This window comes from Phialemonium atrogriseum (assembly GCF_030411735.1).
Source record: "Phialemonium atrogriseum strain 8032-3 unplaced genomic scaffold QBC33scaffold_11, whole genome shotgun sequence".
In the NCBI taxonomy this organism is placed as follows: domain Eukaryota; kingdom Fungi; phylum Ascomycota; class Sordariomycetes; order Cephalothecales; family Cephalothecaceae; genus Phialemonium; species Phialemonium atrogriseum.
In genome coordinates this window covers 539,555-565,785 of record NW_026848148.1, presented here as the reverse complement: position 1 = coordinate 565,785, position 26,231 = coordinate 539,555, and the positions used below count along the sequence as shown (strand labels likewise).

General features: G+C 54.8%; 13 protein-coding genes across 13 annotated transcripts; 7 read left to right on the top strand and 6 right to left on the bottom strand.

Moving 5' to 3' along the window:
- Positions 1–286: 286 nt before the first annotated feature.
- On the top strand, positions 287–3,507 carry QBC33DRAFT_537393 (phosphoenolpyruvate carboxykinase). The gene is made up of 8 exons (XM_060427788.1): positions 287–525; positions 607–655; positions 725–806; positions 890–931; positions 994–1,118; positions 1,203–1,236; positions 1,673–2,227; positions 2,288–3,507. The coding sequence occupies exons 1-8, from the start codon at positions 420–422 to the stop codon at positions 3,074–3,076; spliced, it is 1,782 nt and encodes a 593-aa protein (XP_060284005.1). The 5' UTR covers positions 287–419; the 3' UTR covers positions 3,077–3,507.
- On the bottom strand, positions 3,422–5,688 carry QBC33DRAFT_537386 (putative cytochrome p450). Its single transcript, XM_060427787.1, has 4 exons — positions 5,419–5,688; positions 5,116–5,360; positions 4,739–4,968; positions 3,422–4,684 (listed from the first exon to the last, which is right to left on the bottom strand). Exons 1-4 carry the CDS (start codon positions 5,532–5,534, stop codon positions 3,638–3,640), a joined length of 1,638 nt encoding a protein of 545 aa, XP_060284004.1. The 5' UTR covers positions 5,535–5,688; the 3' UTR covers positions 3,422–3,637.
- A 287-nt stretch (positions 5,689–5,975) lies between these two features.
- QBC33DRAFT_58794 (uncharacterized protein) lies at positions 5,976–7,593 on the top strand. The gene is made up of 5 exons (XM_060431528.1): positions 5,976–6,141; positions 6,231–6,291; positions 6,349–6,848; positions 6,909–7,390; positions 7,472–7,593. The coding sequence occupies exons 1-4, from the start codon at positions 6,089–6,091 to the stop codon at positions 7,246–7,248; spliced, it is 954 nt and encodes a 317-aa protein (XP_060284003.1). The 5' UTR covers positions 5,976–6,088; the 3' UTR covers positions 7,249–7,390; positions 7,472–7,593.
- Positions 7,594–7,773: 180 nt separating this feature from the next.
- Positions 7,774–8,243, top strand: QBC33DRAFT_558618 (uncharacterized protein; the record flags this gene model as incomplete). The annotated part of the gene is made up of 2 exons (XM_060429895.1): positions 7,774–7,867; positions 8,116–8,243. The coding sequence occupies 2 exons, from the start codon at positions 7,774–7,776 to the stop codon at positions 8,241–8,243; spliced, it is 222 nt and encodes a 73-aa protein (XP_060284002.1).
- A 913-nt stretch (positions 8,244–9,156) lies between these two features.
- Positions 9,157–9,898, top strand: QBC33DRAFT_537377 (uncharacterized protein). Its single transcript, XM_060427786.1, has 2 exons — positions 9,157–9,392; positions 9,445–9,898. Exons 1-2 carry the CDS (start codon positions 9,225–9,227, stop codon positions 9,760–9,762), a joined length of 486 nt encoding a protein of 161 aa, XP_060284001.1. The 5' UTR covers positions 9,157–9,224; the 3' UTR covers positions 9,763–9,898.
- On the bottom strand, positions 9,669–12,841 carry QBC33DRAFT_585824 (hint-domain-containing protein). The gene is made up of 4 exons (XM_060431454.1): positions 12,094–12,841; positions 11,832–12,025; positions 11,615–11,777; positions 9,669–11,546 (listed from the first exon to the last, which is right to left on the bottom strand). Exons 1-4 carry the CDS (start codon positions 12,481–12,483, stop codon positions 9,927–9,929), a joined length of 2,367 nt encoding a protein of 788 aa, XP_060284000.1. The 5' UTR covers positions 12,484–12,841; the 3' UTR covers positions 9,669–9,926.
- A 223-nt stretch (positions 12,842–13,064) lies between these two features.
- QBC33DRAFT_585820 (Metallo-dependent phosphatase-like protein) lies at positions 13,065–14,364 on the bottom strand (the record flags this gene model as incomplete). Its single annotated transcript, XM_060431453.1, has 1 exon — positions 13,065–14,364. The coding sequence occupies one exon, from the start codon at positions 14,362–14,364 to the stop codon at positions 13,510–13,512; it is 855 nt and encodes a 284-aa protein (XP_060283999.1). The 3' UTR covers positions 13,065–13,509.
- A 146-nt stretch (positions 14,365–14,510) lies between these two features.
- On the top strand, positions 14,511–16,635 carry QBC33DRAFT_537369 (N2227-like protein-domain-containing protein). The gene is made up of 3 exons (XM_060427785.1): positions 14,511–15,329; positions 15,421–15,799; positions 15,882–16,635. Exons 1-3 carry the CDS (start codon positions 14,886–14,888, stop codon positions 16,460–16,462), a joined length of 1,404 nt encoding a protein of 467 aa, XP_060283998.1. The 5' UTR covers positions 14,511–14,885; the 3' UTR covers positions 16,463–16,635.
- Positions 16,636–16,913: 278 nt separating this feature from the next.
- On the bottom strand, positions 16,914–17,865 carry QBC33DRAFT_585819 (uncharacterized protein; the record flags this gene model as incomplete). Its single annotated transcript, XM_060431452.1, has 2 exons — positions 16,914–17,787; positions 17,858–17,865. The coding sequence occupies 2 exons, from the start codon at positions 17,863–17,865 to the stop codon at positions 16,914–16,916; spliced, it is 882 nt and encodes a 293-aa protein (XP_060283997.1).
- A 142-nt stretch (positions 17,866–18,007) lies between these two features.
- QBC33DRAFT_619279 (uncharacterized protein) lies at positions 18,008–19,073 on the bottom strand. The gene is made up of 2 exons (XM_060432730.1): positions 18,987–19,073; positions 18,008–18,912 (listed from the first exon to the last, which is right to left on the bottom strand). Exon 2 carries the CDS (start codon positions 18,871–18,873, stop codon positions 18,232–18,234), a length of 642 nt encoding a protein of 213 aa, XP_060283996.1. The 5' UTR covers positions 18,874–18,912; positions 18,987–19,073; the 3' UTR covers positions 18,008–18,231.
- A 69-nt stretch (positions 19,074–19,142) lies between these two features.
- Positions 19,143–20,428, bottom strand: QBC33DRAFT_58749 (OsmC/Ohr family). The gene has a single exon (XM_060431516.1). The coding sequence runs from the start codon at positions 20,056–20,058 to the stop codon at positions 19,480–19,482; it is 579 nt and encodes a 192-aa protein (XP_060283995.1). The 5' UTR covers positions 20,059–20,428; the 3' UTR covers positions 19,143–19,479.
- Positions 20,429–20,875: 447 nt separating this feature from the next.
- Positions 20,876–23,014, top strand: QBC33DRAFT_58684 (TLC domain-containing protein). Its single transcript, XM_060431493.1, has 4 exons — positions 20,876–21,472; positions 21,589–21,902; positions 21,970–22,257; positions 22,310–23,014. The coding sequence occupies exons 1-4, from the start codon at positions 21,274–21,276 to the stop codon at positions 22,919–22,921; spliced, it is 1,413 nt and encodes a 470-aa protein (XP_060283994.1). The 5' UTR covers positions 20,876–21,273; the 3' UTR covers positions 22,922–23,014.
- Positions 23,015–23,569: 555 nt separating this feature from the next.
- Positions 23,570–25,492, top strand: QBC33DRAFT_537363 (TLC domain-containing protein). The gene is made up of 2 exons (XM_060427784.1): positions 23,570–24,767; positions 24,850–25,492. Exons 1-2 carry the CDS (start codon positions 23,823–23,825, stop codon positions 25,342–25,344), a joined length of 1,440 nt encoding a protein of 479 aa, XP_060283993.1. The 5' UTR covers positions 23,570–23,822; the 3' UTR covers positions 25,345–25,492.
- Positions 25,493–26,231: the final 739 nt, after the last annotated feature.

Below are 26,231 nucleotides of genomic sequence, written 5' to 3'. Positions count from 1 at the left end.
GCAGTCACCAAACTCGCCACAAATAGTCTCGTATGAAACATCAGACAGACCAACGATGGGCCCAGGCCCAGGTGTATCGCCATCTTCAGGAGTAAAAGACCCGCATGTGACAGGGGTTCTACCATGCGCTGCTCCGAAAAGTATTCGTGCTTCGGCTACCCAATCAGTTGGAGTATGGCCTCCTAGCCAGTCGAATGCTCTGACATCACCATTCCGGCTCCACTCTGTGCTTTCTTTATATACATCCACCCTGGGCCTCGGGCACTACTTGGTCGGAACTACCACTATCACAGAATAGTGTATCGAGTCTCCAACTTTTTGGTTGCAAAGTGGATCAGCCCTGAGCTCACTTGGCGAATAGCTACGGATTATCAGTCAGCCCAATCTTGGCCGAAATCCCCACGATACTTATAAGAACCATGAAGGACCCCGTCGCGAGAACCGCCTCTCCCTATTCCGATCCAACAGTGAAAGGTCCTCGATCCCAGATACTCTCTTCAGGAACCGCTCAAGATCCCCGCAAAAGTCGGTTTGGCCCCTATCCTTGCCCTGTCGCCGGGCTTCATCCACGCTTCAGTGCTGGTGACTGACATATCTCCTTTGCAGTGCTCGTCGGTACTGTCAACAAGACCGGTCTTCACCCGAGCGGTGTCGAGTACGTGCAATAGAACCCCATCCTCGGACGAAGTGATGTAGATTACTGACACGCGATCCCCTCCAACAGACCACAGTTCGAGGTCGAACACACCGAACTGGAGGAGGAGCTGCACGAGAAGGCACACATCGACTACACTACCGTCGCAATTGTGAGTTCCCCTGCCTTGCAACCAAATAACACTGCATTATCATGTATGGCTTGCAGTGACGGACAGGACTAACTGCTTCACAGATCCCTAACCCCTCCGTTGCCGCTCTCTACGAAGATGCATTGGTGAGATTGTCTTTGCTCCAACACAGCTGAGGCAGCACAGGGTGCTGACCACCATACACCAGGTCTACGAAACAGGAACAGCAATCACCTCGAGCGGTGCTCTGACGGCGTACTCTGGCAAGAAGACGGGTCGGTCACCATTGGACAAGCGAATTGTCAAGGAAGAGTCGTCTGAAAAGGACATCTGGTATGTAAACCCCTGCGATTTTCATCCGGTGCCATCACAATCACCCTTTCCCGCCAAGTTCTCTGTTTCTGACATGGTTAATAGGTGGGGACCAGTCAATAAGCCTATGACTCCCGAGGTAAGCCATTTTCACTCGGAATGCTCACTCTCTTTTCTATCCCCTGCCGCGGGCGAGAGCCTATAATAGCCGAGACACACACACGCACACACACACACACGCAGCGACCCAATTGCCCAATTGCCGCCAGTCCTTTCCCGAATATCACGCTTGGGCGACCATCACCCGCCTTGGCTATTCCCTTGCCTGCTGCTATTTCTTCATTTCCCTGTTAGCTGTTGGTCCCTCGTCGCAAAGTCTCAGTCTCTATCTCTGCATTGCGCTCGTCATGCAGAGTCGCGTGCTCCTTCGGGACCCTGGTCGCTGGCGTCATAGCTGCAACCCCTCCATCCCGAATTCCCCCCCCGCTGTGCCGATAACCGAGCTTAAGCCGCCAGCCCACTTCGTTTCCCCACACCCCACTTTGGTAACATGACTAACACGTGAACTGCTATAGGTCTGGAAAATCAACCGCGAGCGAGCCGTTGACTACCTGAACACGAGAAATCGCATCTACGTCGTTGATGGCTATGCGGGATGGGACGAGAAATACCGGATCCGAGTGCGGGTAGTCTGTGCTCGCGCGTACCATGCTCTCTTCATGCGCAACATGCTGATCCGCCCGACTCGTGAGGAGCTGGAGCGTTTCCACCCCGACTACACGATCTACAATGCTGGTTCCTTCCCGGCCAACAGATATACCGAGGGCATGACCTCCGGCACCTCAGTAGCTATTAACTTTGCTGAGAAGGAGATGGTCATTCTCGGCACTGAGTATGCTGGCGAGATGAAGAAGGGCATCTTCACCGTGATGTTCTACGAGGGTCCGATCAAGCACAACATCCTCACTCTGCACTCTTCGGCAAATGAAGGCAAGGACGGAGATGTTACACTGTTCTTTGGCCTATCCGGAACTGGGAAGACCACCCTCTCGGCGGACCCTAACCGGGCCTTGATCGGCGACGACGAACACTGTTGGTCCGACCGTGGCGTCTTCAATATTGAGGGCGGTGTAAGTGATATACCATCTAACATCTCGTGCGGAACATGCGCTAATTGAGTATTTCCCTAGTGCTATGCGAAGTGCATTGGTCTGTCAGCCGAAAAGGAGCCAGATATCTTCGGCGCTATCCGGTTCGGATCTGTTCTGGAGAATGTTGTCTTCGACCCGGAGACCCGCAATGTCGACTACGATGACGCCACATTAACAGAAAACACCCGTTGCGCCTATCCCATCGAGTACATCAGCAACGCCAAGATCCCATGCTTGTCAACCAACCACCCTTCTAACATTATCCTCCTGACCTGCGACGCTAGGGGTGTCCTGCCACCTATCTCCAAGCTCAACAGCGCCCAGACCATGTTCCACTTCATCAGCGGTTACACATCAAAGATGGCCGGGACAGAAGATGGCGTTGACGAGCCTCAGGCGACCTTCTCTTCTTGTTTCGCTCAGCCATTCCTGGCTCTCCACCCCATGCGCTACGCGAAGATGCTCGCCGACAAGATCGAAACCCACAATGCGAATGCCTGGCTGCTCAACACCGGCTGGGTCGGTGCCGGTTTCTCGCATGGCGGCAAGCGCTGCCCGCTCAAGTACACCCGTGCCATCCTCGACGCCATCCACAGCGGTGAGCTCGCCAAGGTCGAGTACGAGAACTACGACGTCTTCAATCTCCAGGTCCCCAAGACCTGCACCGGCGTTCCCGCTGAGCTGCTCAACCCCAAGAAGGCCTGGACAGCTGGGGACGAGAGCTTCAACAAGGAGGTCACCAAGCTCGGCGGACTGTTCATCGAGAACTTCAAGAAGTACGCGAGCGAGGCCACCGAAGATGTGGTCAAGGCCGGGCCGGTGGTTTAAGAGGAGAAACAGAAGGACACATCTGCGACCGAGAACATGGTACCTGGAGTGTTGGTTTGCTGGCGAGGACGATTGCGTCCTGACCTTCCCGTCGTCAGTTTGGATCTGAGCTTCGAATGATTTTCTTGTTCCTTTTCCTTTTTGGGTTTGAGGGATCCATATGCCACTTCGTGTACATGCGAATGCGGTTCCCTTGGTGTGTGGTAAGCAAAAATTGTGTTTCCTTTTACGGCTTCAGTTAGAGCTGTACAACAAATGGACATGGGTGCTCGAAGCATTCTGTCGGGAATTGGCATAATTAGGGCATTGGCATGGGCTTGCCGAGCTAGAGGAGGAACGGGTAACGTGGTCATGATTTGGGTCACTCGAAACCAGCAGAAGAGCAATTTGCAGATAAGAATAATAGGGCCCGTTTGGCGCCATTCAAGCAACGTCCTCCTTCCCGTGCCTGTCATTGATATCTAGCCACCCTGAGGTACCATATGTGTCAAGCATGGTATGAGAGGCAGGAACCCTGTCCTTGTCGTAAGCCGGCCTCCCGAGACGATACTGTACTACACATCATCTCTGCTTGACATAGATCGGCAAGCCACCCTCCATCGGCAACGTCAAGCTACTCTTGCTGACCCTCTCCTCGCCCGGACCACCGTCGCCGGCTGGCGTGAACTCGAACAGCCACGCCACGGCTGCGACAACCTGCACGGCGACCAGCTCCGCCATCTTCTTGCCCAGGCACAGCCTCGGCCCGCCATTGAAGACGGGGAACTCTGCGACGGGGCGGTTGACGACGGCCTGTCGTCGTCGCCGCGGCCCCCCGTCGCCGGAGCTGTCCTGAGAAGCGGCAGCTGGCGCCGGGGCAAGCCAGCGCTCCGGGCGGAACGAGTCCGCGTCCGGGCCCCAGGTCGTGCGGGAGCGGTTCATGGCCCAAGGACACCAGACGACGACGGAGCCGGCGGGCAGGCGGGTGCCGTCCGGGAGGGTGGCGGGGCGGGCGCACTGCTTTATCTCGAAGGGGACGGGGGGGTAGAGGCGGAGGGACTCGTTGAAGACGGCGTGGGTGTAGGGCATTGCGGATGGGGTGAAGAGGGTGGTGTCGAGGTCGCGGCGGCGGGGGGAGGGGGAGGTTGGGGAGTGCTCGGCGCGGTGGGCGGCGCCGGCGAGGACGTCTTGGACCTCGCTGCGGATCTTGTCGGCTACGGAGGGGTGCTGGGTAAGGAGGTGGAAGGTCCAGGTTAGCGCCTGCGCCGTGGTGTCGCGCCCGGCGGAGAGGTAGTTCAGCGCGGCGTCGGCAACGATCTGCTCGTCGCCGATGGCCTCGAGAAGGGACTGCACCAGACTGCCGGAGACGCGGTCGAGGTCGGCTGCGGCGGTATGCGGTTGGGCGGTGTTGTCAGCCTTCTTCTCTTCCTCCTCGGCTGTCTGGCGATCGGCTACTGCGCGGGAGACGATGCGCTTGCCAAAGCTCTTGACTAGCCTGACCGACTTCCTGAATTTGGAGCCGAGGAAGATCTCGGTGATGAACCAGAGCGGGTTCTGGAAGCGCTCGGCTGTTGCTCCGGATGCGTAGTCGAAGGAGCTTGTGAAGTCGTCGTCAGCGTGCATCTCCATCTGCGGACGATTGTTAGCCGCGTCTTATGGGACGTGAGACATTCGCTTCCTGACATTGTACGCCATCTTCCCCATTAGTTGAGTGGTGATCTCGTGAAATACATGTTGTAGATCAACGATACTTCCGTCTGCTTCTTTTTCTTCGAGATGCTCGATGCTCTGCGAAAGGTATTGGGGCAGTGCAACATCGGTCAATACTCGAAGGGTGGCCGTATTTAGGAAGGCTAGGCCGGCTTTCCGCTGGGCCTTCCATAGTTCACCGTCCACGTTTATGATACCGTGTCCTAGGCTGAATAAGTCGACGGACAGAAAAGAATCGCAGGAACTTTATGGGAAGAGCGAGGTTCCCAAGGCAAGCCCTCCACTCGAAGAGACAACAGCTCCTTTAAGATGAGCTGCCCACCTTACTCAAGGGATACCGTCATCCTTACCGAAGAGGTCCCATGACCGCTGCTTTACAAAACGCCCTTTACCGAAGAGTCCCTCGTTCTTGAAGACAAAGTCCAGGTTGCGCGGGTCATTAATGATTACGCCCGGTGGAAGGGTCGGCACGGATATCTCTAGTGTCTCATATCCCGTTTGGCGTTCGCACTTGACAAACCATGAGAACAGTTTCTGGCGGGCTTGCAAGAACACGAGGCCATTGCCCGCCAGAGGGAGCGTATCGGGGGCCTTTCTGCATTGCGAATCAGTTTGTAAGCTCGAGTGTCGTCCATGTCACCCAAGACGAATACCTCAGTCGCTTGCCGTGTCTTTGGATCTTCTCTCCACTCCCCAGAAGTACCCGGACAAGTATCAGAATAACGGCGGCCCCGAGGAGGACCGTCGGCGCATCCTTGGACAATGCCATACCCCTAGCAATGGCCGAGATTGGCCAGTTGGATGGCAGATGGAGCGAAGCAGAAACCCTTCCATTCGTATGAAGGTATAAAGTGACGTCGGCTTTTGAGGAACAGGACTTTCACGTGCGTTTTACCAGGATACCACCCGCTGTCAGGGGGTTGTGGCAGGGGTTACCGCAGTACCTAGCCTACACGAGCACGGGCAGCTTTGAAACACGGTTTTGAGTGGGGCCTGCGGTAACATTAGCGTTGCCGTTGCCGCGTCATTGACGTGCAACCAGCTCATCGACAGGGGAGTCGTGAACGTCACTCGGAGAAAATATCGATGCCATTGCTCATCGTGGCCTGACAGAATCCCCAATTGAGGTGGAGTATATATCAGCCAGTGCCCGTGAATGCCAATTGGGCCTACAGACAGCTGCGATTGACCCTCAGACCTTCACAAGGAGCTTCAATACTTCAGCAGGGATATCGCCGTGGTCCCGCCATCCCACTCTCTCCAGCCGCCTAGTCCATCTTGCCCACCCCCTCACTACTGGCCACCGCCAGCAAACGAAAAACAATGGCGCCGCTCGTTCCTCGTATGCATCTGTTCGAGATTGACGACCAACAATGGCAAGCAAACCTCCCCCAGCCTTGACATCTCCGTGACCTTCGCGCTCATCCAGCCAGTCCAAGCTAACATGGACTGAACCCCCCGCCAGGTTCCCGTCCTTTCTCCGAGCCAAGGTCCAGGCTGCCCTCACCCATGCCTGGACGACCAAGGTGCGCTCCCCCATAGCCCGAATCATGCCCGCCCCATCTAACCAGCTCTTCCTTCAGATCCCCGTCATCCAATGGACATCTCCCGCCCGCCTCGTGGCGCGACTCCTCGCCACACAGCTCGGCGACTCGGTCCATGACTACGTCTTCATCGACTTCTGCGCCGGCGGTGGCGGCCCCACGCCATCGATCGAGCGGCACCTGAACAAGCGGATCCTCGCCCCGGCGGCGGGCCCCGTGTCGGCCCCGGGCAGCTACGCCGCGGTGGCGGCGAAGGACACGCCGGCCGAGGGTAGCTCGGCGCGCGGGCCCGTCCGCTTCGTGCTGACCGACCTGCATCCGCACGAGGAGAACTGGCGCGCGGCCGCGGCGCGCAGCCCCAACGTCAGCTACGAGGCGCGGTCCGTGGACGCGGCGAACGTGCCCGCCGACCTTCTTGACGGGTACAAGAAGGATGGGAAGAAGGTGTTTAGGCTGTTCAACCTGGCGTTCCACCACTTTGACGATCCGCTCGCGAAGGCCATTTTGAGGAACACCGTCGAGACCAGTGATGGGTTTGGGTGAGTACGGCCTTGCTGGGGTTGGTCTCATCCTTATCCGCCCGCTAACACACATGCCAGCATCTTCGAGCTCCAGGAGCGCAGTTTCTCGTCCTTCATAACCTGCTGCCTCCTCGGCGTGGGCATCCTGCTGACGGCACCGTACTACGCCTGGATCTGGCGGTCCCCGGCGACCCTCTTCTTCACCTACCTGGTCCCCGTCCTCCCGTTCGTCCTCGTCTTTGACGGCTGGATCTCCAGCCTGCGGACTCGGACGCCGGACGAGGTGGAGGCGCTGCTGAGGACTTGCGGTGCCGAGGGCGGCCCCGAGGAGCTGAGCCGCTGGGAGATCAAAAGTGGGAGAGAGAGGCACCTGTGGCCGACCGGGTACTTGAATTGGGTTGTTTGCGTGAGGAGGTAGAGCTGGATCGCGAAGCTTGGGGAGGTTCGGGACAGGTTTTGAGACATGTAGAACAGACAGCCCACTCCAACAAATTACACCCATCTTCTCGGTCACGGCGGCTATTGGAGCTAAACCAATGCACTGCTCGTGTAACGGAGTGGTATGTTCCCAGAGCTGGCCACACAGATCCCTTTGTCTCTCGAATTTCGTGTTACCTTGCAACGTGAACTAACAAGCACAGATAGACTTGACAGCTTACGGCAGGATGCGTTTCTAGGCTCCGGTTTTGTCTTTCACCTTTGCGCGGCTCGATCTATCACCGAACACCCTTGAACGTAGGTGCTACTCTGGTCAACGCCTCATTATCTGACGAGACCCCTTGACGGTGGCTTCGTGACATCTCCACCACCACCGCCGGTCTAGAGAAAGAGACACTCGGAAAGCAAACGAGCGCAAGACTTGGCTTTCTCGTGCTTGTAGCAGGGCGGAGAGTGCCCGAGCTTTCCAATCTTGATTCTCCTATCCTCCTCTTGTCTCTTAACCATGGAGCCACCTGCTGTGGCCCTGGCCAGCCCAATCTTCATCCGTGGAATCGGCCCGCTGCCAACCTTGATGAAGAACGCGAACAAACCATGGAGTACGTTAATCGCATCGCCGGGGACGCCATTCAGCGCGGTCAACACCCTCTCGCGTTGTTCCTACGCCGCTACATCTCCCTTCTCGCCAACTTAGCCCCCCAGAAAGCAATGGCAGCCAACACAATTCCCTTCGCCCCTGTCTAAACCCCGTCAAGCACAGGCGATGTCCGTGGACCAGGAAGGCGGCGACTTGGACTTCAACAATTGGGTGAACCGCTGCATGTCTGTGCGTTATACCAATGCCTAGCAAACCTGACGGCTGCCCTCGACCTCGTGGGCCAACTCAACGTAGCCGAGTACAACGGTGCTGCCGGGGCCTTGAGCCTACTGCCGACAGCCGGCGCTCTTCCCGGCTTTCTCACGCGCCAGATGTGAATCGCGTGTAAGCTGGTTCCGCTCGCTGGTGTGCTTAGCATGTTCCTCAGCCTCGGCGGGTCTATCACCCCATCCAACGTCGGTGATTACAATACAGATCACACCAACATATTTCAGGGAAGGGACCGATCATACCCCTTTGTGTGGCTTGCTCTTGAGACTCGTTGGAGCCAACAAGTACCACCCCGGTTCATCATAACAAAGCCATCCGATCCATCTGATCGAGGCCTGTTTTGGTATGGGTATAAAGGGCTAGAATACGACAGGATTTTGGGCCGCATTCCGTTCATTGCTCCCAGCACAGCTCGGTTCGTCTTTTCTTTCCACTTCCCCCTTCCCCCTTCCCCCTTCCCCCACTACATTTCACAGAGCCTCTGTTGGCTAGTACAATGCCAAAATAAAACCATGGAGCACATCGTGTTCGACAAGAACCTCACGAGGCCCGATCACCTCGTCCTCCAGAGCCTATCAGCCGATCTGAAGGACCGGTCGTCAAGAAAAGACACACTGTCCAATGGCTCTCCCTCTCCAAACGCACGTTTGAACGGTCAAATGCTGCACGGCAAGACACCCCCTCTCAGGTCAAGCATACCCATAGGCTAAACTGGTTCTAGACGTAGCCCAAACCCGCGACGGGGCCACCATCGCAGCGCTGACGGCCTGGAACGACCCCTCAGATTCACGCTTCGAACCAACCGTGTTCAGTGGGATTGACCAGATTCGGCTCCCACGAGTGCTCGATGAATGGGTCCTACGCCCGTGCATCCAAATCGCCCGCTCGATCGTCCGTGTCGAGACCGACGTCGTGATGCTTACGCATCTGTTGCTGTATTTCATGACGTCCATTCCTAGCGCCATCTACCTCTTCTGGAGCTTCTCGTGGATTCATGGAGTGTTGCATTTCGTCATGCAGTTCAGCTATATGGGAACCTACACCCTGATGATGCACCAGCACATACACATGCGAGGCATCCTAAACAAATGCTTCTTCTTGTTCGACAGCATCTTCCCGTACATCACGGATCCGCTCATGGGCCATACGTGGAATACCTATTACTATCACCAGAAACTGGGGCCCAACACGCCTTTGTCGACGACGAAGAACCCGATTCCGATTATCGGTCCAGCATTACCTTGATAGACGTTGCGGCAAGTATTAACATATAAATATACTCCTTTGCTCATGGCTAAATCTCTACAGAGTAATCGCCACTGCTTCAATGATGGCTGCCACACCTCGCACCACCTCAACCCGCTCCGGCACTGGCGTGAACACCCCGTGTCGTTCATGAAGACGAAGGAGCTGTATGCTTCACAGCACGCACTAGTGTTTCATAACATCGACTACATTATGATCACTGTCCGGCTTCTGATGAAGGACTACCAAACCTTGGCTAAATGCATGGTGCCCATCGGTAGTCAGGTCTCAATGACTCTGGAAGAGCGGGCTGCCCTTCTTCGGAGACATACGCGAAGGTTCACGGAGGAGGAAATCTGCAAGAAGTTCATGGGGGCATGATGCTGAGGCTCAGGAGCCCGGGGTAGGGAAGGAAGGAAGGAAAGAGAAAGTCAATAGTGGAAGCTAGCTTATGCTTCTTAACCCTTTGATAGACCAGAAATGGCATTCCTAACTGCTAAATACAGTCGCAAGACTACCAAATGACCCGAGCAGTCCAATGCTGCTCAAGCATAGGTTGCCATCTTCCTCATCGCCAGTGTCGGGGTCCTCCGGGACGGCAAAGGAGCACGTTTGAACCCACACACCAACCCGGTCACCGGATCTCTCTTGACACCGCCACCAACAACTACACCATTCCTCCCCCTCTTAAGACCAGCCAGGCTCCTCGCCACCAACTCATAGTCCCCAAAAAAACGGTGCGCCCTCACATCCACCCCGTCCCCGTCCCCACCACCACCCACCAGCCCATGCCCAAGCGTGACCCCCCAGACCCCATCAACCATAACAGCATGGGCGCCGACGTCCGCATCCCGCTCCAGCAGCACCGAGTACACCGTCCCCGTGTACCTGACGGCCCTACGTCCCGCCACGCGCGCCGGGAACGCCCACCCGCCGTGGCCGAGCGAGACCGGGTGCCAGGGCGTGATCAGCAGCCCGCCGACGAGGCACAGGGTCGCGCCGCGGACGCGCGTCCTCAGGACAGCCGCGACGCGCCGGGGGCCGAGGGGGGTCTGCACGCTCATCCCGGGTCGCAGGCGGCCGATCCTGATGGTCGAACGCCGCGGGGCGGTGGCTCCTGCGCTGTCGCCCGCCGCCGGCGCCGGCGGACCTTTGGTAGGGATTCCTCCGCTGCCCCCGACGCCGGGGGTATCGTCGGTGGTGGTGGTGGTGGTGGTAGTGGCGGCGAGCAGCACCCTCGAGCTGCCGGCAAAGCACGGGTTGCTAGACCGGTTATACCAGCTCATGTCGATGACCTTTGCGCCGCCGCGCGGCCCCCGCGGCACGTTGCTCGGCCTCGGGGCGGGCAGCCCGTCGAAGGCAGCGTCGAGGCGGTCGCGGCAGCGGACGAACAGGGGGCTGTCGGCGCCGTAGGCGAGCGGGCCGGCGTCCTTGAACGAGTTGCACACCTGCCGTGCGTGCGCGCCCGCCAGGCTGGGCAGGTAGTGCGCGCCCCAGCGCGGCAGGAACTCCGGCTTGCACGCCAGCCGCACCTGGCCGCGCGGCGCGTCGCCGCAGAGGTCCGACACCAGGGAGCGGTTGCGCGGGTCCGAGGCCGCGGGCGGGTGCGCGGCGGGGAGGTCGGCTGTCAGGCGCGCGAGGTCGTCGTGTTCCTTTGGTCCGAGGGAGTTGGCCGGGACGTGCTCGCCGTCGTCGCGGAGGGGGGAGAGGGAGGAGATGAAGGAGACGATGGCGGAGCGGGACTTGTGGTAGGCTATCGAGGCGGGCGTCATGGTGGTGGTGAAGTCGGCGATGCTGCGGCGCGTGGAGGCCTCGAGGGCGGAGCGCGTGGGGGTGAAGGGGCTGTACTCCAGCACCGCTTTGACGATGGGCGGCTCGGGCTGCGGCTCGCCTTCTAGAGCGAGCTTGATGGCGCCCCTGAGCTCGGGGGCATCTCCGTAGCGCAGGTAGATGTCGCGGGATTGGCCGTACTGGAGGTTCCCCAGAGAGATGGTCAGCTGCCTCCGGGACCCTTCGTCTTCGCCGAGCTGGACTGGCTTTTGCGTCACGACCGACTCGCCCGTGGTCTCATGCAGTTCCATGTAGCTCGGGTATGTCAGCCTCAGAGTGGCATGGTTGGCAAAGGTCGACTGAAGATTTGCCACGGCATGAACAAATACAGTGCCCTTGTGGTTTCGAGAGATGTTAACTAATGACTCGCTCTTCCCTCGATACTTAGGTTCTCGAGACTTACAATCATGCCAGCATCAGGGATGAATGAGTAATCACCGTTGCCGAATTCAGCGATCGATTTCAAAAGACCAGAGCGAAGATTGTATCCAAACCCGAAAGTGTGAATCGTGGCCGGCAGCTGTTCCATGTTCCTAAGCTTGGGGATATAACCTTGCGGAGGACACCTATTCCATACCGAGTTAGGAGATGCAAGTCAGTTTGCGTCGAGGGATACGTACATGAAATTGGGCCTGCCGTCGGTCAAGACCATCATCGCAGGCACTCTACGGCTAGGCTCGCTGCCCTTGAAGAGTTTGATCCCTTCAAGAATGCCATGCCACAGGTTAGTCACAGTTTCAGGCTCCATGCGCTCGATGTTATCCTTGGCCTCTTCTTTGTTGTTTTTATCCATGGGGATCAGCTCTTGTAGGACCTGCGAGACAAATTCAGTCAGATCCGGTCCTCTGGATGAATTAATTAGGATACGGGCAAAAGTCATACGCGCGCCTCGGAGTGGAATGTCACTATTCCAAGTCTATCTCCGTCCCCTAGAGTCTCCAAGATAGTGCGGGCGGCGTGTTTGACCAGGTCCAGGACTGAGAGACCATTATCTTCCTTAGTCTCGCCAGGATTAGTTGGAACTGGCGCGCTCTCACCCATGCTCCCGGAGACATCGATGACGAGGACGATATCACAGGGAACGTGGTCCATCTTGGGGTCGCTAGGCTGCTTTGGCGGCTGTACCGTGACGATCAAGCCATCAGCAGATTCAAGGGGATGGATTTCTAGGCTCAGAGTATCCGAACTGTCGTCTTTCGGTCGCGTTGGCAACGTCAACTCCTGGCCATTACCCCCCTGAGGATTCGTGCCCGACAGCGAAACTCGAACCATTTTGGGTGTCAATGGATTTAATGAAGGGGAGATGCCTGGTTCTTGCAAGATTGTACACCCAAAATGACTTATAAATGCCTAGAATAGAAGGGAGGATGCCAAGTTTTGGAGTTCAGATGGATGGAGTTAGGTTACACAAGGGAAGGGTAGGTAGATATATTCCGTATTAGGGACTCAGTCAGGTATCAAAACCGACTAACGAATCGTGGGCCTAGTGCAGGCTGCATTCGGAAGTCATTCCGTGGACCCGATCGACCAAATTCCGCATAGTCTCTCCTCAAGGCAGCATTTGCAGCATTGACCTCCTAGGATTCGAAAACTTATGCGTATGTTTATGAGGATGTTTTGTGATTCGATAGGCAGCGGCAACAGGTCCTTGTTTAAATAGCGCGCCAATCATCGAGGTTTAGCGTCCATGGGGAACCCTGTTCGGCTGAGCTAAGGCTGAGGCAGAGCAGAACACTGCCCCCGGCCTAACGACAAACCTGGGAAGGTCGACTTTTAGCGTGGCCGATGCCCAAGTATTACTTATCCGAACCACGGGCCCAGCATGGTCAACATTCTTTTCACCAGTAACTATTAACGAGATATCGAAAGTGCGACTATTTGGTTACTAAAAAAAAACAGGCATTGGACCAAAATCCTTGATATACTTACTTCCCAGGCGAGGGCAGGTTTTTAGTTAAGGAATCATTCCCTGGTCAAAACTGGAAATGAGGAATAGCAGGTTCGTGCGAATACGTGGTAGGAACCGCTAATTACAGTTGTTCTATGGTTGCAATATTTTGGTCAGGCTTCAGAGTTGAGGACACTAGAGAACGTTTTGGTAGTGTTGGATTGATAATTCTTATGCTGAAGGCCTAACTAGATACTTCTCTGGCTTACACGAATATAATGCTGGTTGAGCACAATTCAAATACTAGGCTTTTTCATGTACATATTCCTCGCATTTCTGTTGCTCTTTTGGCAGATCTTGACTTCTCGGGCCGCCCAGAGTCATAGAAGATGGTCAACAGTCATGTCTAGCTACAGGGTGATAGCCATGGCAGCGTCGAAACTATGCGCATTCTTCTTCTTCCCTTCATCCCTCTGTACGGTGCTGCCCGTAAGTATATATCCCCGCTGATTGGCCACCACTCTGGTATTGTTCCGCAGGAAATCAGTCGAATAATGCGTATGGCCGAAGACCCAGGTATTAACGCCATCCCACTTACCTTGATCCAACAGATCAGTTGCAAAGAACGACGTCCATGGGTTGCGGACATGTTCTGGCCGAGAAGTACTCTCCACGCAAGGTGCGTGATGTGTTACAACCAGAAGCTGTCTTTTGGAGCTGACGTCCAGCGATGCCACCTGTGCAACTTGATTGCGAAGCCAGGCAATCTCCTCGGCATGGACTTCGTTATGTCTCTGTACAGTCCACCTCTTTATTTTCTTGTAGTCACTGACCTTGACCTCAACAGCACCGTAAGCAGACTCCGGGATTGCAGACCAGAGCGTGCTGCCGCGGATCGTCAGATCGGAACTAGGGTCATCCCAACGGGCTCTACTCAGGAGGACAAGTGTGCTTGCAAGTGAGGGTTCCTCTGACAGACGGCGCGCTTCGTTCAATCCAGATTCGTAATCCAGGCCGTAGAACTCGTGGTTCCCCAACACTAAGAAGACCTTTTCATACCGAAAGACGTGTGTCTCGAGGAATTTGAGATATCCATCGTAGTCGACGAGTCGCCCAATATCTCCAGCCAAGAGCAAAAACGGCGCAGACGCCGGAAATGTATATGTTGAGTACTGCCAGCCAACTTCTAGATGCAGATCAGAGAGGATTTGGACCTTGGGGCTAAGAGGCAGCCGCCGCCATATTTTGTTCAAGAATGCTTCCATCTTTTGCAGTTGATGAAGGAGGAAGACTTTTGAGAAATTATTTTTATGGAGCAGTAGAAATGGCCCGTGCACTGCTCCCATGTCAAACGGCTTTGCGGGTGTCCGCGAGGTTTGGAATATTTCCCCATGCTTTCCGAGTCCTTCTAGTTTCATTACGAGGTTTTGAATGAGAAGTAGTTGGTGCGACCATGACTTTGTTGGGATTTACTTGCTTCTGTTACTATGTATACTTGACTCCAGCCATATACGGCCAGCACTTGGAACCAACTGCGAAGCAGGCCCACCATTTGCATCCCTGGCCATCCTCGACAGAAACTCGTGCGAACCCCCACATGATGTATCATTCCTTCGACAGGGCTATGTCGCGGAAGGAGCATCTGGTGGACAATGTCTCCTTCCACAGTTCCACTGGATAGATCCCCTGAATACTAGTTACCTTGGCATTGGCTTGGCAGTCAACCGGGTTCTCATGGCCTCAAGATGAAGGTCTTTTTATATTGGTAAACGCCGGATATCGAGGCATGTTTCTTGGTTGCTGGAAAGTCTGCTTCAAGGTTGGCAAAAAGTCTTTAAAGGATCTCGCCAGCGCTATGCGTTCCACCTCCATCATCATCACCGCTGTCGCTTGGTTGGCTTGGAGCTCCGAACTTGCGGCCAGTGATCCCGTTAACGATCAGTGGGCCGTATTTCCTCTACAGAGCGGTGCTTTCGAGATCCATGAGCTCCACGAGGTCTTCCTCACGGTCCAATATGGGTCGGGAGAACCAGACACTATCCGCCACCGTGACGAGGAGGAGAAGCTTCTCGGGCGTATGAGCAGAAATCATGGGACATGGGACTCTCACCATCCGCGCCACCGCCTTCTCCAAGCCCTACACGGCTTTAGTCGGTACGAGGAGAGAAACATGGCGGAGCTGAACCGGTGGAGAGGCCTGTACAGGCACGTCTCAAAGAAGCAAAAGGAGGTGCGTCGTGTCCCCCCATCAGCCCTTGAGGACCGTGGGCCACGTTTGGCCCCAATAAAGCTCCACTGACATAAAGTCTCCTCACCGGCAGGTCCTGGAACGAGAGGTGCAATACAGTGGGAGGTTTTCTACGGTCGAGAGGCTGCTCAAGAGCAACCAAGGGTTGTGCCAGGCTATTGTGGACAACGCTCTTCAATTCTACCGCATCAGCAACCAGGAGCTCGAGAAATTCATCCGCGACACGGAGAAGAGTGGCTCAGTTGCCGAGAAGGTGAGCGTGGGCCAGTCCCTGAAGCACTTCGTTAGAGACTGGGCAGAGTCCGGCATCAAGGAGCGTGACCCCGGCTTCACATGCGTGCTCAACACTCTCGATGACCTCTTTCCGACTCAAGAGAACACCAACGCTATTCCCAAAGTCATGATCCCTGGGGCAGGGCTTGGGAGGCTTGGCCACGAGGCAGCAAAACTTGGTATGCACTGATGGAGGCAGCCTTGGGGTGTTTGAGCGATGTAGTATGTTTGCTAACTTGCTCACTTTTCGTCCCTGTACAGGTTTTGAAGTCACAATAAACGAGTGGTCAATGTACATGAACATTGCCTATCGCTTCCTGGAGAGTCACCGCGAACGGCACTCCCAAACGTTCTATCCCTTTGTCGATTCCTGGTCGCATCATGCGTCGACCAACGACATGATCCGACCCGTCTCATTCCCTGACGTCCCCATCAATGCGAGCTCGGTGGTACTCGTCGAGGGAGATTTTACGACTGCGTTTAAGGACGGCACAGGGACATACGACGTCGTCATTACGTACTTCTTCATCGACACGGCCCGCAACCTCGTGAGTTACTTCGACACGATCCACCTGTTGTTGAGACCCGGAGGGTATTGGCTCAACTTTGGACCTTTGCTCTACGGCACTGCGCCGTTTGTACAACTATCGCTCGACGAAATCGTTTCCGTGGTGGAGTCATTTGGGTTTCAGTTCTTGGAGACAAAGGACACTTGTGGCGACATAACCCTGCCCGGGAAGCAAGTAAGGGGGAAGGAGGCGATTTACGGATTCAATGACCGGGCTCTTACTAAGAACGCTTATAACTCGCAGTTTTGGGTTGCGCAGAAGCAGCACAGCTGAGAGGTATAAGTAGTGTGTTGAAATGCGTTGACTCTCAGTCCCATAGGTTCAGCCTTGTGCAGTTAGGAATGCGTTTGCATCTTAATCCATCGAAGCTAGCAGTCCCACGAAACGCTTATACAAGGATGGGAATTCCACAAACTGGGGTGTGATGGAAGGAGATGAGACTTCAGTAGTAGATCAAGGTATTCTCACCTTCCTTTAACTTATCTCTTCATAATTGGTAACGCAATTCGCCAATCAGTCACAGATCGGCCCGCGAGAGCGTACTTTGTCTACTGTTGAGCCTTCACTCAGGCCCCGACGATATTTCGTCGGGAATTTCAGAATAGGGTGACCTTTGAGCGCCGAAAATCATCTTCGGGACCTTAAACTAGCGACGAATCCACGCTCCGACGTGGAGTTTGCGACACGTCGATGCGTCTCCCCCGGATTCCATGCCGTCATCTTCTCAGGACCAGGACTTCGCGGCGGGAGATCTCACCCGCCAGTGACTGCTCGAAAAGGGGCACAAGCACCTCGACGCATATCCGCATATGCGCTCCGCGGATTGGACATCCAGGTCAGTGCCATCCTCTCGCAAGAGTATCGCGCTCCCATCAATGTCCCTGTACTGCTTAGACTTGCTCCAGTTGTCGCTCGACGTATCCATATCGACCATGAACGCCTGGGAATGCGGGTTGTGCCAGCCGCTGCTGCCCAGCGCGTCGTCCGGTAAGTCCGCGTTTCGCTCCAGCTCGGAGCGGCTAAGCCTACATACCCTCAGCTCGTCGCCCAGAGCCACGGACAGGTCGGATATACCACTGGTGTTTGGGAAATTACGAGAGACCGCCACAGCAGTGAAGGTGTCGCGGCCGTGCAGTGCCTCCTCGAGTCGACAGCTGACTTTGACTGCACCAACGGAACCGGCGCCCGGCGTCTCGTAGATTGTGTTATCAAAATACGTGCTGAAGTAGTCTAGAGCGTGGCGGAAATCGGCAAGAGTCGTGTCTCCGTAGCTGGAAGCGGGGGGGTAGGGTCGGCCGCTCAAGAGCACATAGTCGCCAACCATCTTACGCGGGACCGTCATTCCGTGGCAGGCTGTCACGGCCCGGTGGACGGACTTGATGACGATTTCGTCATAGTCCCGATAGTATATGGACAGGTAGTAGTCCAAGTGTAATCCTCTTCGCGTGTTCTCTTCGATGGGAATCGCAAACAGGACTCCATGGTCTGGGCCGAGAAACGAGTCGAAGCAAGGGTGGTGATAGTCGAGCGTTCCCGGAGCAAAGTAAGCCCAGACAAGCTTTGGTTTCTCCGTATCTCGTGGGAACCAGATGCCACCTCTGTGATTGTCCGAGGGGCGACTTTGCATGAATCTGAGGTATTGGGAGCAGAGAAGCTTATGTAACTTACTCAGACATGCCTAATGAGTTGTAACTGGACTGGAAATGCGTCTTGTAGTTACAAGTTACATGTAAGAAAGTAAACTATTTAAATAGGCTATTATATGGTCTGCTGACAAGGGGATCTCCCACTAAAACTAGAGACAGACCTAAAACTAACCTCAACTATGACCATGCGTAGGTAACCTATCTCTAGTCTTCTCCTGGACTCATCATGCCCACTCTGCCCTGGCACAATTGAGTTGCTACCCTTGACTACGACAGCCGTTAGACTTTCCGCGTTGAAGCTATATAGCCTCTCCCCGTTGTCTCGGCCAATTCGGATGGTAACGACTCGAGCTCTGTCCTCGCCTTTGCTTCATCGAATTGCAAGGTATGAAACAGTCAACCCGTTTCGTTCCACGACCCCAAGTCGGGGACCAATCCACGCACACCACGGCAATGCTTGATATGTTCCAAGAAACCAGCCTCGGATCTGCCACGACGTTGCGATCCCATGAGCACCCTAAGTGGCTCGCGGTTGGGAGGCACCAGGCCCGAGACAATATTCGACACCAAGCCACCAAACCGGTAACGTTCGCATGTCCATTCACAACCCCGACACCACAATCCATTTTCAACACGCCTGTCTGGCAGAAGAGAAGGAAAATGGATAGACTCCATGCCGCAATAGGCGTCATCCACGGCGTTTGCTTTGCTAGGTAGCAATGAAGGATCCTGGCCAAGTGGTTCCAATGGTGCGTCCTGAAGGTATTTGAACGTGTAGAACTCCTTCTCGGACATCACCTTAGTGCGCCTTGCGGAAAGAGCCCTAGTGATGCTTTCTGCTGATCCATGAATCGTGATTGCAAGCCGTTTCGCCGATCTTACACTGACAAGCCTTAGTCGTTTTTGGCGTGAGATATCGTGTCCAACAGAATATACACCAGGAACGCTCCGAATGGCGGATAGTCGAGAAAGTTGGCGTTGGGAGAGAGAAAAACATCTCCCAGCCAGGGCAGATACGGCCGTGTCACGGAACTTCATCCCTTGCCACTTTGTCACAAGGGGGTATTGTTTTTGCTACTGAGCACTTGATTAGAAATGATGACCCTGTGAGGGCAACGTTATGGCGAATAATAAGAGATGGGACAACTGACATGCGCGACGCGGGTTGGTTGGTAAGGTTGGGGCCTCTCCGTGGTTCAAGCTAATAGCAATGCTTTTTGGAAGACGACGTGTCAGCGAGTCGTGTTCTGTCTCGCGTAAATAACGCGCCACCTTCTCTGCGCCGCACGCATCCGGCCCGACCTGCTCACAAAAAAGGAAACCGTCAATATGGAGATTCGTGTTGTATAATAACTTGGGATGATCTGTTTTCCTACCCTATTCTCTCGACCCTATCAGCAGGCTGGAAAGTGTGTTAGACTCATAGAGATACATAGAGCTGAACAGTAATTAGCTCACAACAGCAACATTCTATGAGACCTTTTCTATGACATCCGCGATCCTACACAAGGCGAAGCAACCGTCCATCTAGACCCCTCCCTCAGCTCTTGATTCCCCTTGGGATAGATAGAGCATTGAACCCCCCAACGCAAACACATACAAATCCCGCCACCTCCCTAATCAAGCCCGCCTCCTGTCCATCACTCAGAGAGGCTCGTTCACCCACTCACTGGTGACCTCCACCCCGCTGCGTATGAACAGCTGCGTGATCGGGCACCGGCGCTCAACCTCGGCAGCAAAGTGCTTGAATTTAGGATCGTCGTTGCCGCCCTTGGCGTCGGTCTGAACCCGCACCTTCAGGGCCACGCTCTCCCAGTTCGGGTTGCCCTGCTCGCCCTTGACCAGCACCGCCGTCGGGAGCACCCCCTGGACCGTGACGTGCCACTCCCCGAGCTCGAGGCCGTGGTCCTTTGCGACGACGAATCCGGTGACCTGGTTGCACGAGCTCAGGCTGGCCAGGGAGTAGGCGACCGGCGACGGGGCCGAGTCTGTCCCGCCCAGGACGGTGTAGGTGTCGGTGGAGATGGTGTAGGTCTTGTCCTGCACCGAGATCTTTTGCGTCGTGCCTGTCCCTTGGCCCTGGATTTGAAGGGGGATGGACTGGAGCCGAGCTGGGGAGCTGGAGAATTGGCGGAGACCAAAGCTCACGCTCGGTCTGGGGGAATAGAGGCGCTGGATGTTGATGCAGCCTCTCGCCAGCGGACCAAGTCGAGTTGAAAACATGTTTAGATCAATGTTTAACTCTCAGAGCTAAGGTATCTTGGTTACTTCTGATGACGTGGCCGACGACAAACACGAGGGAAAAGGGGGAAGTAGATGTTGGTCGGATAGCTTAGATGGTCACCAATCCAGAGCAAACCTCGAACTTATAATCGTTGCTGGTGGCTGGGAACCGACCAATTTTTATATTTTGTTGTCAAACCCCGAGACTTTGTCTAGTCTGCTTTTGCTTCTCCCTATCTGGTTGCATTGCGCCATTACCCCGGCAAATGGTGAAAAGAGCCTAAGTTTGGGGGCCACTAGTGTAAATACGGCGGCGTAGATTCCCGTGCTAATGACTTACCATTTCCTATTAGAGGCATGGCCGCCAAGCCAGCAAGCCCCCGTATACACAGTACGTCTCCTTCGACAAGCCTTCTCGTACACAAGAGCAGCCAGTTGTCGGCCAAAATCGTAACGAGAAACGGAAATAAAGTCCTTCACTGCGAACTCAAATCTTCTCAGACTTGAAAAATAGCGTTGCGGTACACTAACAGGAAAAATATTCGACTTCGAGACATTACTGCGTTTGACAAAGTCGACGTTGCAGTCTCTGTGCTCTCGATGGGTAGATGACAGCCACGATGCTCCAATGAAAGGTGCCAGGACTGTCAAAATACAGTGAACGAAGGGTAAACTTACAGAGCGTCGATAAGGGGGCTTTTGGCGGTGATTAGACCAGATGTCGCAAAGAGAGCTGGGCAGTTTGAGGCCATTTTATCTAGTGAGTTCTCGCTGCAGATGTTGAGATGGATTGGGGCATTGGCGGGGTAATCTCCATGTGGGGCGGTGAGCTCTCTCCTCTTCACCGCCTTTGAAGCGACGAAAACCCCCTGCATGGTCTTGCAAATCGCCTGTCACGGTGTGGTACGTCGAGCTGTGCTACCACTTTCGTTTTGTGGGTTTTGGTCTCAACGCATCTCAGGCCCCCCGTCCATCTCTCTCTCCCTTTGGCTTTGGCACCGAGTCAATGTTGCTTTTCAAATAGACACATTCGTTTCGGCCTCGAGCCAGAATCTCTCTTCCGGCGCACCATTAGACGACTTAGAATACCCCCTGACCTAGCATTATCCTACGATAGAAACGAACGAGCATTCGATTGTCTGAATTCCGTCTTTTCGACCAGTGTCGACCTCGTCCGCCCTCGACCTCGAGACTCAATTCGCCCGGCTTAAGATCATGGGCAAGACCAATACCAATGTTGGGAACCTGGAGCACAAACCTGAGACGTCCCCGGCGATGAAGGCGCCGCCGAGCTGGACAACCCAGCCGCCCAATTCTAGCATGAATATCATTAGGAAGGTGAATAGGAAGGCGAAGAGGAAAGGCAACGGTCCGCTGAAGGGCTTGGCTTGCTGGCTGCTCGACCATCAGACTGGTATGTCACGGAAACCAGCCGACATTGGTCCGAAGTTGGCTTCGCTTCTCCCCACCCACGCCGCGTCTCCTGCACCGGGACTCGAGTCATTGCTGACAATTCTGTACACCGAACAGGCTTCTCCTTCAGTCTCATCGCCCTCCTTTTCCTTACGCACGTTTCCATATCCGAGGCACGGCCATACACGTCCAAGTTCTTCACGCTATCGTACTACAACTCCAACACCGGGAAATACGCTGCCGGCCACGACGACTTCTACTTCATGGCCTTTTGCATCGTTCTCTTCACTGGCCTCCGTGCAGGCTTTATGGAATATGCTATAGCTCCACTGGCTAGACGGTTGGGTTTATCTAAGAGGAAAGAAGTTACCAGATTCTCCGAACAAGGATGGATGCTGATGTACTACAATGTGTTCTGGCCCCTGGGAATGGTATGTCACATTCGATCCCCCTGTGCGTTCTGAATTGCGAGTTGCATCTGGGACTGACCTTCCCCAGTACATTTACTACAACTCGCCATATTTTCTCAACATGGAGGAACTATGGACCGACTGGCCCCAGAGAGAGCTTGGTGGACTTATGAAGGGATATATACTGGGGCAATGGTCTTTCTGGCTACAACAGGTACTCATCCTCAATATTGAGGCTCGCCGGAAGGATCACTGGCAAATGCTGAGCCACCACTTGGTCACCATTGCCCTCATCTGTGCGTCATACGCCTACCACCAGACTCGGGTCGGTAACCTGATCTTGGTGCTGATGGACATTGTCGATTTGGTTTTCCCCGTAAGTCCTGCGAACCTCGCGCAGCTTGTCATGCAGCTAATGGCCGGAACAGCTTGCCAAGTGCCTCAAATACCTCGGCTTCACTACCATTTGCGACGTTCTATTCGGCGTATTCATCGTCCTGTGGCTTATCTCGCGCCACGTGTTCTACCTCATGACCTGTTGGAGCGTTTATTCCGACCTGCCTCGGCTGGTAACGCCAGCCTGCTACAAGGGCAGCGCCGACAATCTCCAGGGTCCATTGCCTGTCCCGTCCGATTGGTCTCATCTGCTCGAGCCCTTCCGCGACCCCGCGGGGACTGTCTGCTGGAACGACAATATCATGTTCGGCTTCCTATCGTACCTTCTCATCCTACAGGTCATGATGGTCATTTGGTCCACCTTCATCGTCCAGGTCGCCGTGCGCGTGCTTCAGGGCAACAGCGCCGAGGATATCAGAAGCGATGACGAAGGTGGGGAAGGCGAGGAGGAAGAAGAGTCCGAGTATGAGGAGGTCCAGCCCCTCGAGAAGGAGGTCGGCGTTGAGGCCATTGACCTGAAGGGGTGGGAGCGCCGCCATGCTGTCAAGAGGGCCGCGAGCTCAAGTGGCGTCAGTTTGCCCGGGCCCAGCGATCGTCGAAAGGAGTTGCTGAACAGGATCGGGTGCGAGAAGCAAATTGACTGAGGAACACTTTGCGCGATGGCGATGGCGATGGCCTTCTAGGCTGCCTCGAAAACCCGTGGCTTGATCGGTTGGCGGTGGATCTGACGGCTCGAATCGCTTCGAACACACGAAGAAAAGTTTGGCTTGGCATGTTTCCGTCTCTTTTATGTCGTCGATATACGGACAGTGGATGACAGCACTGCAAATCACACACTGCAGAAATTCCTCTGGATTGGTCGGCTCGGCGAGGCAGGACCTGGTATATAGAATTGGAGTCGGAATCGGAATCCAGATATCATACCCTGGAATTGGGCCCTGGACCCTGGAAACCCCTTTTGGCGCTTAGACGGTAGCTTAGACGCCGGACCCTGCCGGGTACCTTGCCTAGTGTATTTATCCAAAAGCGTAACCATCCTTCGTGCAGGGGACCCCTGTAAGGACTTCGGAAATCTGCAATTTGACTTGGAGAAGAGCATCGAAAAAGCAATAAAAGAAAGATGGAGTTGAAACACTAGAAGAGATGGAAGATACCATTGAATAAATACTTCAGCCCTGAAGAACTAGAAGGCACATCCTTGTAACCGTGGTTCCCCACTAACGAGCTTTCCAGGCTTAGGGCTGTTGAAAAACTTTGGAAGTACTGGCGAACTAGAGAGATTACCCCGGACTCCGCGGCCTCCGGGACGGCCCTAACTGCCCTACTAAAGCTTCCCGATTCGCTGACAATACTTGCAATGGCATCCTCTACCATTCCCCCTTTGGAGGTGATCAAGCACCTATCGATGATTGTGTCAATCCATGATCACCTCACTCCTTTAGCATCTGTGGCACACCCCGAGTCCCGCCGAGATCCCGCACAACGCACTACCCTGACTAGGATCTCGACCACCTCAGCCTGTCGTAGTGACTTCAACCTGTGATAATGGGTGCATCCGAACCCTCCTCACTCCTCAATACCTTGGCCCACCAATTACGCTCGGCGACGGAGAATGGCACCCCGCGTCGACGTACAAAGCGCAGCAAGCTAGGCCAGGAGAACTGCGCCGGAGACACAGGCCTTGGCCCGGGAACTAACCTTGTGGGCATCCCCCTGGCTGACCCCTCGTCAACGACGCCATCGTCCAGCAGTCATGCGCGCCGGTCGGGCGAGCAGAAGAGGCTCTCCAAGCGCAGAAAGTCCCGTTCCCTTCTGCGTCGCTGCAGACACTTCGCCACTAAGCACACGTGGACGATCCCTCTCCTTCTCTTGCTCGCCTTCCTCTCCCTTTACGCCGTCAATCCGAGCGAGTCCAACATCGTCTCCCATTTCATCTTCCTCTCCTACAAGCAGCAACCTCCTGGCGCTATCGCCAACCGCAGCATGCCGGTGCATTATGGCAAGGGCACCTGGGATATCGCCTTCGTGGCCTTCTATACCATTGTCTTGTCCTTTACGCGGGAGTTCATCATGCAAGAACTCTTGCGCCCCTTGGCTCGTTTCTGCGGCATCAGGTCGCGCGGCAAGCAGTTACGCTTCATGGAGCAGATGTACACAGCCATCTACTTTGCCGTCATGGGACCGGCGGGCGTATATGTGATGCACCGAACGCCAGTGTGGTACTTCAACACGCGAGGCATGTACGAGTCCTTCCCACACAAGACCCACGAGGCTGTTTTCAAGTTTTATTACTTGTTCCAGGCGGCGTATTGGGCGCAGCAGGCTGTCGTCATGTTGCTGGGCATGGAGAAGCGGCGCAAGGACTTCAAGGAGCTTGTAGCACACCATATCGTTACCTTGGCTCTCGTTGCCCTGAGCTACCACTTTCACTTCACGTATATGGGCATCGCCATTTATATAACCCATGATATCAGTGATTTCTTTCTTGCCGTAAGTCGGATTTTGACACCACCCCCCTTTGCGTTCCGGGGAGACTACCCAGGAAGGTATCTAACGCGTAGCTACTTCATAGGCCTCCAAGTCACTCCATTACATCGACAGTCCCCTGTCAGGGCCGTACTTCGGCATCTCCATCGGCGCGTGGATCTACTTGCGTCACTACCTGAACCTGCGAATCATCTTCTCGCTCCTCACCGAGTTCAGGACCGTTGGCCCCTACGAGCTCAACTGGGAGACGCAGCAGTACAAATGCCTGCTCTCCAATTTCGTCACCTTCGGGTTACTGGCTGCGCTCCAGGCCCTCAACATCTTCTGGCTGTTCTGCCTCTTGCGCAGTGCGTACCGCATCGTCGTGTATCGCGTGGCCAAAGACGACAGGTCCGAGGATGAGGACGAGGGCGAGGGCGAGGAGCTTGAGAAGGTGGTACGCACTCAGGAGGAGACGAAGAAGGTTAAGGCACTGCCATTGTTGAACGGCAATGGGTTTGTCGATTGCAGTGCAAACGTGATCAAGGCCAGTGGCAATGGGACGCCCGCTCCACCCACGAGGAGGAAAGTCGCTCTGTAGAGGCTCTTTCCCCTGAGATTCTTCGTCGTTCAGGGCTGGAAATTAACGGCACTTCCTCTCGGTCAGCTTTGGTTCCAAGAAGTCAAAGTCACCATGGAGAGGCAGAGGCTCGTTGAAAGTGAGGTTGTGTTGTGGGGGAGAGAGAGAGAGGTTGGGGGGGAGGGGGGGTGGGGGTTGCATCGATATCAGACGCCACTCACTCGGGTGGTCATGGCGAAACTTTGCTTCTCGATACGATATTTGCGAAGCAGGTAATGATACTTAATGTAATTAATGATGATGAGCATGGAAGCCATCCAGTCCGAAAGGATGATGGGATGATCAGGCACGGCCAGCAGCATGTATTTGCTCCAAGCAATATTTATAGGATGTCAGAGGCCCTAGACAAGGGGAAACCAGAAACTTGTTTTCGGCTGCGGGGGAAAGGTGTTTGTTAGACCAAGCTCTGTTGTGAGGAATTTAAATAGTCCAGGACACCGTGTAAGATGAGGATGTCCCAGAGTAAGGATTCTAGTAATAGGCAGGTCGATCGCAACTACCTAGATAGTTAGATAATTCCTAATTGTATAAAAGATATAGGAATTTGAAAAGGGCAAAACAAACACTGTATATGAGGCAACTTGATGATGTGAAAGGAGTGCATGTAGTTTGAGCTATTCACATAGATACTGCGGCAGACCTATCCAGCCGTAGACCGTTTCTCAGGGCACAGCACAAAAGCGAAGTGCGAGGCGGTAATTATGGGTAACATCTTAAATTGGGTATCTAAGGTAGACCGCAGAGGCATCCTGCAACTCCAGAGACTCGATAAAAGAAGGAGAAACGGGGAGAAGGAAAAAAAGGCGCCCTCTATCGCCTCCGTAATGCACCATCCGGGACCCTCGCAA

What these genes read in the sequence shown, in the direction of transcription:
- QBC33DRAFT_537393 (XM_060427788.1), top strand. Translation starts at nt 420, where the DNA reads ATGAAGGACCCCGTCGCGAGAACCGCCTCTCCCTATTCCGATCCAACA. An exon ending in CTTCACCCGAGCGGTGTCGA is followed by an intron (nt 656 to 724) that starts GTACGTGCAATA and finishes CCCCTCCAACAG; the next exon opens with ACCACAGTTCGAGGTCGAAC. An exon ending in ATAAGCCTATGACTCCCGAG is followed by an intron (nt 1,237 to 1,672) that starts GTAAGCCATTTT and finishes GAACTGCTATAG; the next exon opens with GTCTGGAAAATCAACCGCGA.
- QBC33DRAFT_537386 (XM_060427787.1), bottom strand. Translation starts at nt 5,534, where the DNA reads ATGGCATTGTCCAAGGATGCGCCGACGGTCCTCCTCGGGGCCGCCGTT. An exon ending in GCGGTCATGGGACCTCTTCG is followed by an intron (nt 4,969 to 5,115) that starts GTAAGGATGACG and finishes TATTCAGCCTAG; the next exon opens with GACACGGTATCATAAACGTG. An exon ending in TGGGGAAGATGGCGTACAAT is followed by an intron (nt 4,685 to 4,738) that starts GTCAGGAAGCGA and finishes AATCGTCCGCAG; the next exon opens with ATGGAGATGCACGCTGACGA.
- QBC33DRAFT_58794 (XM_060431528.1), top strand. Translation starts at nt 6,089, where the DNA reads ATGGCGCCGCTCGTTCCTCGTATGCATCTGTTCGAGATTGACGACCAA. An exon ending in GAGATTGACGACCAACAATG is followed by an intron (nt 6,142 to 6,230) that starts GCAAGCAAACCT and finishes ACCCCCCGCCAG; the next exon opens with GTTCCCGTCCTTTCTCCGAG. An exon ending in CCCATGCCTGGACGACCAAG is followed by an intron (nt 6,292 to 6,348) that starts GTGCGCTCCCCC and finishes CTCTTCCTTCAG; the next exon opens with ATCCCCGTCATCCAATGGAC.
- QBC33DRAFT_537377 (XM_060427786.1), top strand. Translation starts at nt 9,225, where the DNA reads ATGCTTCTTCTTGTTCGACAGCATCTTCCCGTACATCACGGATCCGCT. An exon ending in TTACCTTGATAGACGTTGCG is followed by an intron (nt 9,393 to 9,444) that starts GCAAGTATTAAC and finishes AAATCTCTACAG; the next exon opens with AGTAATCGCCACTGCTTCAA.
- QBC33DRAFT_585824 (XM_060431454.1), bottom strand. Translation starts at nt 12,483, where the DNA reads ATGGTTCGAGTTTCGCTGTCGGGCACGAATCCTCAGGGGGGTAATGGC. An exon ending in GACGGCAGGCCCAATTTCAT is followed by an intron (nt 11,778 to 11,831) that starts GTACGTATCCCT and finishes GGTATGGAATAG; the next exon opens with GTGTCCTCCGCAAGGTTATA. An exon ending in TCCCTGATGCTGGCATGATT is followed by an intron (nt 11,547 to 11,614) that starts GTAAGTCTCGAG and finishes CGAAACCACAAG; the next exon opens with GGCACTGTATTTGTTCATGC.
- QBC33DRAFT_537369 (XM_060427785.1), top strand. Translation starts at nt 14,886, where the DNA reads ATGTTTCTTGGTTGCTGGAAAGTCTGCTTCAAGGTTGGCAAAAAGTCT. An exon ending in TCTCAAAGAAGCAAAAGGAG is followed by an intron (nt 15,330 to 15,420) that starts GTGCGTCGTGTC and finishes CCTCACCGGCAG; the next exon opens with GTCCTGGAACGAGAGGTGCA. An exon ending in CCACGAGGCAGCAAAACTTG is followed by an intron (nt 15,800 to 15,881) that starts GTATGCACTGAT and finishes GTCCCTGTACAG; the next exon opens with GTTTTGAAGTCACAATAAAC.
- QBC33DRAFT_619279 (XM_060432730.1), bottom strand. Translation starts at nt 18,873, where the DNA reads ATGAAGTTCCGTGACACGGCCGTATCTGCCCTGGCTGGGAGATGTTTT.
- QBC33DRAFT_58749 (XM_060431516.1), bottom strand. Translation starts at nt 20,058, where the DNA reads ATGTTTTCAACTCGACTTGGTCCGCTGGCGAGAGGCTGCATCAACATC.
- QBC33DRAFT_58684 (XM_060431493.1), top strand. Translation starts at nt 21,274, where the DNA reads ATGGGCAAGACCAATACCAATGTTGGGAACCTGGAGCACAAACCTGAG. An exon ending in GCTGCTCGACCATCAGACTG is followed by an intron (nt 21,473 to 21,588) that starts GTATGTCACGGA and finishes TACACCGAACAG; the next exon opens with GCTTCTCCTTCAGTCTCATC. An exon ending in TTGTCGATTTGGTTTTCCCC is followed by an intron (nt 22,258 to 22,309) that starts GTAAGTCCTGCG and finishes TGGCCGGAACAG; the next exon opens with CTTGCCAAGTGCCTCAAATA.
- QBC33DRAFT_537363 (XM_060427784.1), top strand. Translation starts at nt 23,823, where the DNA reads ATGGGTGCATCCGAACCCTCCTCACTCCTCAATACCTTGGCCCACCAA. An exon ending in TCAGTGATTTCTTTCTTGCC is followed by an intron (nt 24,768 to 24,849) that starts GTAAGTCGGATT and finishes GCTACTTCATAG; the next exon opens with GCCTCCAAGTCACTCCATTA.